General features: G+C 33.6%; 1 protein-coding gene across 1 annotated transcript; it reads left to right on the top strand.

Moving 5' to 3' along the window:
- Window positions 1–7,991: 7,991 nt before the first annotated feature.
- Window positions 7,992–11,267, top strand: LOC149803447 (uncharacterized). The gene has a single exon (XM_089953155.1). It carries the CDS (start codon window positions 8,565–8,567, stop codon window positions 9,198–9,200), a length of 636 nt encoding a protein of 211 aa, XP_089809281.1. The 5' UTR covers window positions 7,992–8,564; the 3' UTR covers window positions 9,201–11,267.
- Window positions 11,268–11,580: the final 313 nt, after the last annotated feature.

Here is an 11,580-nt window from a genome sequence, read left to right as displayed (position 1 = left end):
ACTTAACTACTCATAACGATGCATTTTACAGTACTAAAGTACTCATCATGATGCATTTCACAGTACTTAAGTACTCAAGGAGATGCATTATACAGTACTTAAGTACTCATAACGATGCATTGCACAGTATATAAGGGCTCATAACGATGAATTTCACAGTACGTAAGTACTCATAACGATGATTTTTGCAGTACTTAAGTGCTCATAGCGATGCATTTCACAGTACTTAAATACTCATAATGATGCATTTCACAGTACTTAAGTACTCATACGTGCGTATTGCAATACTTAAGTATTCATAAGGATGCATTTCACAGTATTCAAGGGCTCATAATGATGATGCTTTTCACAGTACTTAAGGGCTCATACGATGCATTTCACAGTACTTAAGTACTCATAACGATGCATTTCACTGTACTTAAGGACTTATAATTATGTATTTCACTGTATTTAAGTATTCATAATGATGCAATTCACTGTATTTAAGTACTCATAACGATTCATTTTACAGTACTTAAGTACTCATAATGATGCATTTCACACTATGTAAGTACTCATAACGATGCTTTTCACACTACTTAAGTACTTATAATGGTATATTTTACAGCACTTAAGTATTCATAACTATGCATTTCACAGTATTGAAGGGCTCATAACGATGCATTTCACAGTATTTAAGTACTCATAATGATGCATTTCACAGTACTTAACTACCCATAACGATGCATTTTATAGTACCTAAGTATTCATATTGATGCATTGCACTGTATTTAAGTACCCATGATAATGCATTTCACTGTATTTAAGTACTCGTAACGATGCATTTTACAGTACTTAAGTACTCATAATGATGCATTTCACAGAACTTAAGTACTCATAACGGTGCATTTTACAGTACGTAAGTGGTCTTAACGATGCATTGTACAGTACGTAAGTACTCTTAACAATGCATTCCACAGTAGCTAACTACTTGTAATGATGTATTTCACTGTATTTAAGTAGTCATCACGATGTATTTTACAGTACTTAAGTACTCATAACGGTGCATTTCACAGTATTTAAGAACTCATAATGACGCTTTTCACTGTACGTAAGTACTCAGAATGATGCATTTCACAGTACTTAAGTACTCATAATGATGCATTTCACAGTACTTAAGTACTCATATACTCATAATCATGCATTTCACTTCACTTAACTACTCATAACGATGCATTTTACAGTACCTACGGATGCATTTCCCAATACTTACAGTACATAATGATGCATTTCGCAGTACGTAAGTACTCATAACGATGCATTTCACATTACTTATTTACCATAACAATGCATTTTACAGTGCTTAAGCACTCATAACGATTCATTTTACAGTACTTAAGTACTCATAATGATGCATTTCACACTATTTTAGTACTCATAACGGTTCTTTTCACAGTACTTAAGTACTTATAATGGTGCATTTTACAGCACTTAATTATTCATAACGATGCATTTCACAGTATTTAAGGGCTCATAACGATGCATTTCACAGTATTTAAGTACTCATAATGATGCATTTCACAGTACTTAAGTACCCATAACGATGCATTGTACAGTACCTAAGTACTCGTATTGATGTATTGCACTGTATTTAAGTACCCATAATGATGCATTTCACTGTATTTAAGTCCTCGTAACGATGTATTTTACAGTACTTAAGTATTCTTAACGATCCATTTCACAGTACATAAGTACTCATAACGATGCATTTCACAGTACTTAAGTATTCTTAACGATGCATTTCACAGTACTTAACTACTCATTAGGATGGATTTCACTGTATTTAAGTGCTCATAACGATGCATTTTACAGTACTTAAGTACTCATAATGATGCATTTCACAGTATTTACGTACTCAAGACAATACATTTTACAATACTTAAGTACTCATAACGATGCATTTCACAGCATTTAAGTACTCAAAACGATGCATTTCACAGTATTTAGGGGCTCATAACGATGCATTTCTCGGTACTTAAGAACTCTTAACGATGCATTTCACAGTATTAAGTACTCATAACGATGCATTTTACAGTACTAAAGTACTCATAATGATGCATTTCACAGTATTTAAGTACTCAAAGAGATGCATTACACAGTACTTAAGTACTCATAACGATGCATTGCACATTATATAAGGGCTCATAACGATGCATTTCACAGTACGTAAACTCATAACGATGATTTTTGCAGTACTTAAGTACTCATAGCGATGCATTTCACAGTACTTAAATACTGATAATGATGCATTTCACAGTACCTAAGTACTCATACGTGCGTATTACAATACTTAATTATTCATAAGGATGCATTTCACAGTATTCAGGGGCTCATAATGATGATGCTTTTCGCAGTACTTAAAGGCTCATACGATGCATTTCACAGTACTTAAGTACTCATAACGATGCATTTCACTGTACTTAAGTACTTATAATTATGTATTTCACTGTATTTAAGTATTCATAATGATGCAATTCACTGTATTTAAGTACTCATAACGATTCATTTTACATTACTTAAGTACTTGTAATGATGCATTTCACACTATTTAAGTACTCAAAACAATGCTTTTCACAGTACTTAAGTACTTATAATGATGCATTTTGCAGCACTTAAGTATTCATAACGATGCATTTCACAGTATTTAAGGGCTCATAACGATGCATTTCACAGTATTTAAGTACTCATAATGATGCATTTCACAGTGCTTAAGTACCCATAACGATGCATTTTACAGTACCTAAGTTCTCATAACGATGCTTTTCGCAGTAATTAAGTACTCATAATGATGCATTTTACAGTACTTAAATACTCAAAACGATGCATTTCACAGTATGTTAGTGTTAATAACGATGCATTTCGCAGTATTTAAGTACCCATAACGATGCATTTCATTGTATTTAGGTACTCATATCGATGTATTTTACAGTAGTTAGGTACTCATAATGATGCATTTCACAGTATTTAAGTACTCATAACGATGCATTTTACAGCACTTAAGTACTCATAACGATGCATTTCACAACACTTAAGTACTCGTAATGATGCATTTCACAGTTTTTAAGTACTCATAACGATGCATTTTACAATACTTAATCTTAACGATGCATTTTACAGTACGTAAGTATTCTTAACGATGCATTTCACAGTACTTAAGAACTCTTAACGATGCATTTTACAGTACGTAAGTATTCTTAACAATGCATTTCACACTTAACTACCCATAACGATGGATTTTAGAGTACTTATCTGCTCATAATGATGCATTTCGCTGTATTTAAGTACTCATAACGGTGCATTTTACAGTACTTAAGTACTCATAATGATGCATTTCACAGTACTTAAGTACTCATAACGATGCATTTCACAGTACTTAAGTACTCATAAGGATGCATTTCACAGTACTTACAGTACATAATGATGCATTTCACAGTACGTAAGTACTCATAACGATGCATTTCACATTACTTAAGTACCTTAACGATGCATTTTACAGTACTTAAGCAATCATAACGATTCATTTTACAGTACTTAAGCACTCATAATGATGCATTTCACACTATGTAAGTACTCATAACGATGCTTTTCACAGTACTTAAGTACTTATAATGGTATATTTTACAGCACTTATGTATTCATAACTATGCATTTCACAGTATTGAAGGGCTCATAACGATGCATTTCACAGTATTTAAGTACTCATAATGATGCATTTCACAGTACTTAAGTACCCATAACGATGCATTTTATAGTACCTAAGTACTCATATTGATGTATTGCACTGTATTTAAGTACCCATGATAATGCATTTCACTGTATTTAAGTACTCGTAACGATGCATTTTACAGTACTTAAGTACTCATAATGATGCATTTCACAGTACTTAAGTACTCATAACGGTGCATTTTACAGTACGTAAGTGGTCTTAACGATGCATTGTACAGTACGTAAGTACTCTTAACAATGCATTCCACAGTAGCTAACTACTTGTAATGATGCATTTCACTGTATTTAAGTACTCATAACGATGTATTTTACAGTACTTAAGTACTTATAATGGTGCATTTCACAGTATTTAAGAACTCGTAATGATGCATTTCACAGTGCTTACGTACTCATAATGATGCTTTTCACTGTACGTAAGTGCTCAGAATGATGCATTTCACGGTACTTAAGGAAACTTATTTCTCCGCAGGAGGCATGTATGCACAGATGTTCACATTTTGCCAGAAGTATACATAAATACATATTGTGTGACATGTACTATGAGAAGTAGACAACTCAAAAAGGCGACCAAGTACAGTCGTCATTGTTCTCGTAAAAGTTTGTCAGAGACTCTCCCATCTTTGTGCTTACTGTGAAATCTGCAACGGGTAAAGAAAGTTCAACTAATGATAAGATCCCATTTTAATGAGTTCATATTGAATTCATGTTTTATCTCCTCGTTTAATTTTGAAACCTTATGGGATGTAAATCGAAATGAGCAAATATTTTGTCGTTATAGCTATATCATTAAAATATATAACAGCTGCTTTTCATTTCAATCATGATATGTTCGATTTTGAAATCTGATTGAAAAGTTTTCGAAAATTTTAAATATAAAAATACATTTTTATAATAATTTTTAAGCAAATAAATAAGGTCAGGAAGAATCTTCCATGTACATTTCGAACCTCACCCCATCACAAATTACGTATTAAAAGATCGTTCGTCTTAACCAAGTTTTATTTCACAAAATCAGAGCCACGTGCGTTTCGTGTTTGGAATGTATCCGAAAACAAATGAATTGTATATCCGTTACCACCACAACCAAACAATATCTCGAGCTGAGCATAGACTTAAGTCCGATTTTGGTACCTCGGCAATATTTAGCAATCCAGGATTCACAGGCATTTTATTCACGTGATTGACAAATATGACCAACTTTTCTGGAATGTGATTGTTTGTCATGCTTATGTTGTAATTTGTAAACAAAGAGTTCTTTAAGTTGTGCATCACTCAAAGCTGAGAAGCTTTAAATAAAGAAGCAGTATCCTGACATGTATTCAGGTTCCAATATACGTATAGGCTTGAAGCTGTTTTGAAAACGTGGAACAGTTTCGCTGACTTAGCAAACAACTTTGACGTTAGAAACAGATAGCTGCTCAGTATTTCTGATAAGGTCCAAACTATCCACTTTTTGATAAAGTCTAGCAACAGATTGCACGATCTGCGTACGAAAGGAAATTATAAATAAAAAAACGAACATTTTACAAAGAGCATATAACATTTTTGTAACGTTTTCAAAATTTTAGTAATGAATAACGTTATTCTCGATGACATGCAGTTTCAAGATCTGTCGTTTGAATACTTTTCTATATTCCTGGTAAAATCCAAGATGTTACCGTAAAGAAGTACCTATTTATGATGACATTTCTAAGAAGTCTAAGACTTGCCACATTTTTGCCTAATCATTTATGTGTTTTTTATATTTAAATTTAAGTGTTGGTCATAGATTGCTCTGGCGCATTGCTCTTTATTAACTTCAGCATTCATTCGGTTAATCATGAAGCAGCATTCGCATATTTCATATGACGTCTGTCTAAGTGCCACTGGCTCTCCTAACTTGCCAGCTAGTGTTGCAGTTCACATAAAAATTTACTTGCATATTATTTTATTATTAACTTTACTGTTACGTTCAGAAATAATATTTATCAAGGGAAGCAAATGTATTAGCATTTTTATTTTGGTTGAAGAGATTAGTTCCCTTGCTATGCTACTCGGATTCGTTGATAATGAATGTTAATGTATATATCAAAGGCAAATGAACGAATAACCAGCGAGATCAAGTTTAATACTTTAATCCTTATTCCTGATTCGATAAGTAGTAAGTAAGTAACCAGTTACGTACTCTCGATTTAAAAAAACAACCTTTCCTACTGTTGGAGCAGGTGTCTAAAAGAAACTTTCAAAATAGCATTGTGCTTCAGTTGCAGGACATACTGGAATTGACATTACGAGTACGGCACTGGTCACAATGAATGATTGTTATTTCCAACCAACGGGTCCTCCAAAGCTCTGAGTATGCCAAAGTGACCTCTGACGGGATGCACTCAAAAGAGAATGCCCTCTTACCGCGGCATTTGAGAAATTTTGAGAATAGTACGCTATGAAAGTAAAAACAAAACAAACTCGGGAAATGTTAAGTTAATGCAACACATGTATAAAAAATCAAATTTAAATTCAGAAATTTAATTACGATCTTTGCATCCCCGAGTTTTAGTAGATCCGCTAAATAATTATCCTTTATGTTATTTTGCTTTATATTATGATAATTTTGTAATTAACCACAATTCGTGTACATTTAAATGGTATATGCCCCATGACCAGAAAGTATCTTTTCTGAATCTGAAAAGACAATACCCCTTTAATCATAAGTTAGATTTAAAATAAAACCTTTCACTGAATAACTTTGGTCATGTTACCAGTTCAGCTGAGTTTGCTTAAGTTGTGATGCAGGCGACTTGCTGATATTTTGCTTCGCATGATTTTATAAATGAAAAGTTAAAAAGAGGTATGTTGGTGGGGACTGAAACTGAGTATGGTATGACTAGGATTGAATTACTTACTTACATGCGTATATGTAAGGAAAATTTTATTATGATTAGAGTTATTCGTCAAAATTTTAATCTTAATTTGGACTTACTGACATTGTGTTTACATATTGGTTATTCGGATGTGACGCATGGTGACAGCGCTAAACGGAAATGACCAAATGCGCGGTTGTAGGATTTGGCAGTACACTATAGCTTTTCGTACAACTGGAATATGAAGTCGCACATACGGAAAAGGTACATGGTTGTTTGTTTGTTGCTGTTTTTTTAAAGATAAGTTTATCATTACTATGAATGAAAATGTTTAACATTTGTTATTTTACCTTTTACAAAATGTAGTTGTTATGTGCGGCTATAAACAAAATCTACTTCAATACTTACATGTTAAAATGAAATGTGGTAAAATTTGGAACGTATTTGCTAGAAAGCGCAGCAAAGAATAGAATCCATTAAACGAACTTGTGTGTATTGTGTGATGGGATAATACAATCAGAAACACCGAAAAATTAGAAAATTACAAATATGTGGGATTATATAAAGTTACTCCCTTACAGAGTTATCTGCACCTATCCATAAAAAGCATTGTGAGGAACGGTAAGAAGAGCTAAAGTCCATTTACGATTCCATTTAAAAACGATAAACTTTGAACGCTGGAAAGGTTTCAATCTCTCATTTTTGAACATATTTACACAAGTAATACTCAATTCAAGAAATCCAAAATCTGAATAAAACAAAACTACCCGTCCGACTCCTCCATGGGTGTCCACACCTTAGTTTCAGAAACAAAGTAGAACTTTCATCCTCAGATTGAGAGTTTTACATATCTTTCTTATTGCTTGGCTTGTAACAAAAAAAAATTCTCAGAACGTTTAGTGGAAATAAAGGTTATGCAATACAGACACAAACTTTAAAATGTACTGAAAGGATTTTACTTTTTCTCAGTTGAAATCCTTTGAATTTCCTATTTTAAAAAAAAAAACGTTTCAAAAAGAGAAAGGCTTCTTTATGTTAAATTTAAAAACTAGAAAGTGCTTTCGCCTCCTTTCCACCATCTCTGCCTTTGAAAAGAATAATGCTATTGTCTGAAGCATCATAATCAAGGCAATCCAAATTTCAATACGTTTCAGAATCTGAGCGAGATCGAGGCCAGTTCTCGTAAGTCACACTGTAAATGTTTTAGTTTGGTCCGTTTACCGAAATCTATTCAGCACTCCTATCTATTCATACTTCTCTCCAATCCCTAACCTCGTCGTTTGCTGGCTAGCTTAAGATTTAATATGATATTTTTGTAACTTTCCGACTAAAATAAATAAATAAATGAAGCAAGAGAAACGGATAACAAATCCATCCTTTCGCAAATTGAATTTACGTGTGACGACAAAAAAACCGGAATAACAAAGAAACAATCATCTAAATTTATTCTATTTACTGCAACCGTTACATCAAAAACTAAATTATAGCTGATAAATAGGGAGTACTCTGTTCAACGCACGCGACTAAGCCAGCCAAATATCTCAGTATGTCGCCACCTATCGTCTAAACGCGCAACAAGTACAAATTAGATACATATAGTATATGAAACTAATCAAATTATATGAGTTGTTTTTTCGTCCATCTGTTATTTAAGTAGAGCCTTTTTCTTCTGCCGATCCTCCCTGAATGAACTGCGCTGGCTGTTAATAATAATAATTTCACTCCTCCCTTATTATCTACCTCCTCATCGTACTTTCGCTATACGCATTAATTACGTTGTACTTTCACTTTATGTACAAAGTACATTACCACGCCACCTGGTGTAATTGCACAAGAAACTGAAAGCGGTAAGCTCAGTAAATTAATACAGTTTGCGAAAATCCGACGTATGCCTATTTGGTCACTGCTGAATCGAGAGCAGGAAGGTGTTATACTGGAGAAACAGTAGCCTTTTTCATTATGAAACCATTATACCTGAGTCCATCAGAAATTCGCTTCTCTCAAGACTCCATCAATAATGTTTTTGACAATAAAAGCAACTACCGGTGTACCAATATCGGCGAAACTCTTGATGACTTGTGCGAAGGGAGACGCCAAATTGAAGATATTCCAATGATTTCCGTAGTGTGGAAAGACGGACACTGGTTCACCTTAGACAACAGACGGCTTTGGGTTTTCAGGCACCTGGAGCGACTCCGACAGTGTACCAATATACCAGTGAAACGGTCCTACTACATTCCAGAGGAAAAGTTTACCACTACTAACGATGGAAAGACAATTGAGGTTAGGGGCAAAAAGGAGGGAAGGTGGCACAAGAAAAATACTCCTCCAAAGTCATCGGTTGGTATTCCAGTAAGGTGTAACTTGTCTGAAATGCATACAGGACTTCAAAATGTGCAACCATCTTCTTCCAACCAGATTCGAAGTCAACACAATCAGCCTAGAATACCATCTGCTATAGCAGAGGATGTAAGCATAACGATGGAAGAACCGGAAGTACATGTTACGTCATTGCACAAACAGCTCTTACCAAGGCAGATACAAAAGGACGTTCACAGGTCGAAGAAACATGGGTGCTCATGTGTGATTTTGTGATATTCCTGCTTAAATTTTTTTGCCACTATTTATCTTTATTGGTCAAAATTTGCATGATATTGCAAAAGGAGTATTTAATAATCAGAGAAAACAGTGAATTAGACTGTTTTCAAGGGTTTCAGTTACCGTGATTTCGTCTGTACTTAATTTCCTTACAGGAAAGTCGGTTCATTACCTTCATGCACAAATACTTGTTCATTGGTTCTTCAAATCAGGGACGGTAGCAACCACAGTATTCAAGAAAATGAGTACCAACTAATAATAGTGAATAAACCTACGATACTTCAGATTTTTTATTACGTTTACGTTTAAAGCTTTGTTAGATTTTAATGATTATTACTGTAATGTATATTTACCTTGTATTTTGTGTTGGCTTTTGTCCATGATTATATGCTATTATATTTAATTTGTATTGCGTGATTGACCTTATGTCATAAGTGAGGGTACGAGTTGGGCATACATTTCTAATGTTATTTAGGGTAAACATGTTTACTATGTTTGAGCTCTAGATACAGCCTTGATTTTGACCTTATAATTTTCTAGGAACGAATTCTGTTGAACTTTTGATGGAATTTCTATTAAGTTGACAGAGTAGTGGGGATCAATATAAGATTGTTTATAACTTAGAATGTTCTGTATATGAACTTTTGACCATCACACTGGTCCTCAAATTGTGTCTTAGGTTTTCAAAATAAGTTTGTATTAGAAATATTCATTTGAATCCTAGAATCGAAAGTGATATCATTCTTATTGCTGTGTTCAGTTTTTATTGAGTGGATTTATTTATTTAAATTATTCACTGGATTTACACTACTTTTAATAATTTTAGGACTACATCATTATTTTGGGAATATGGTGAATTCATTCAAGTCATTTTGTAATATTTCATTGTGATAGATCAAGAAGGTTGGCACACAAACACTATTACAGGATATGGACTCATCAGCACATTACAAATTGGAATTCATTCGGAACACTGCTGAAATTCATTCGGAATACTACATGCTTTAGGACTTGTAATAGAAGTCTTAGAACTTTTTGAGATTTAATTCACAATACTGTAAGTTCTTTTTAAATTTTCATTTTGTACTCTGGGGAAATAAATTATTGGTTGATTTTTTACAAAACTTGGTGGATTTCGCTATTTTCTGTTTATGAAGTTAATGACCATGGAGTGTAACATTATTGATTATGGGGAGATGGGTTTGGGAAGATAACTGTCCACTGGATTAATCTGCCAGATTATCGGAGCAGATCCCATAATGTTCAGTATTCACGCGACTTAAACAAAGCATGGATTAGTTTCGTAAAATGGACCATCTCTAAATTCTTAAGAAAGGGAATTCTCCGAATAGTTTTAACAAATAAAACATGAACCACCTCTATACTATACATCTGGTGAGAGGAAATACTATATCTCCCATTTAACAATTGTAAATAACATCAGTGTTCTAAAAAGTGACCTATTGTTTAATGATGTGATTCAGTGATCATTAAGAAACTGTGGTGTTGGGCTTTAAATTACATCTTTTTAATTTTGAGAGTGAAACCGTTATGTAGACCAACGCAGGTTCTTATTTTTAAACCGTAATCACATGCTTTTTATGCAGGGTTTGTCTTGCTACATGGAAACTGACCTTTATCTTATTGTATAAAACCATTGGTGTTTGTACATACAATTTTCCTATTGATCCTCCATGGTGATAGATTCATATCTCAGTCATATTTGTTTCTAACTTCCATACGTTGATTCTTGTTTGATTACACGTTGAAGTTATGTGTTTTTATTAGTTACGGCTAGGAACGATATCATTTCCTTATATGAGTTGTTTAATTCATTTTGTTAATCCATCGTTAGACTTTATGCGCAAGAGTATTGTGGCTCATTCGTTAATTGTTCAATTACATTATAAATAAGCATCTCACTCACGAAATTGCTTTGCGTCTTTGTGAAATACATACTTCACCCTGTTAAAACGATAAATACAGTCTAATGTAGATGCAAATGACAGTTAATATTCTCTTTGTCATCATATTTGTTTTGTTTGGGGTTTTTCGTTTCTTCAGATTTCGGGTACTCAAAAGATTAGAATTACTAGAAGAAATTTGTAATTAATTCTTTTTGTAGGTCCATTTGGTTATTTTTATCGAATATCTTGCACACTGCGAGGGGCGGGCCATGCTTGGTGGTTCCTTGTCCATCCGACGAGAGCCGTGCAAACGGAAATACTTCGTGGTCTTCAACGAGACGCCACGAGTTACATATCTTCCATTGTTGAATCAATATTTCAATATACTTTATGAGTAAAAAAACAACAATTCAATCTCGCTAATATGAGTGAAAATTAATTATAAATGTATCCTATTCGTGGATGAAACA

Source organism: Sinohyriopsis cumingii, chromosome 3, assembly GCF_028554795.1.
Source record: "Sinohyriopsis cumingii isolate HCF-2022 chromosome 3, ASM2855479v2, whole genome shotgun sequence".
In the NCBI taxonomy this organism is placed as follows: domain Eukaryota; kingdom Metazoa; phylum Mollusca; class Bivalvia; order Unionida; family Unionidae; genus Sinohyriopsis; species Sinohyriopsis cumingii.
Note: the sequence above shows the minus strand (reverse complement) of the source record. Positions and strands in the feature narration are given on the sequence as shown.

Bases quoted from the DNA above. Each gene is read 5' to 3' on its own strand.
- LOC149803447 (XM_089953155.1), top strand. From the start codon at position 8,565: ATGAAACCATTATACCTGAGTCCATCAGAAATTCGCTTCTCTCAAGAC.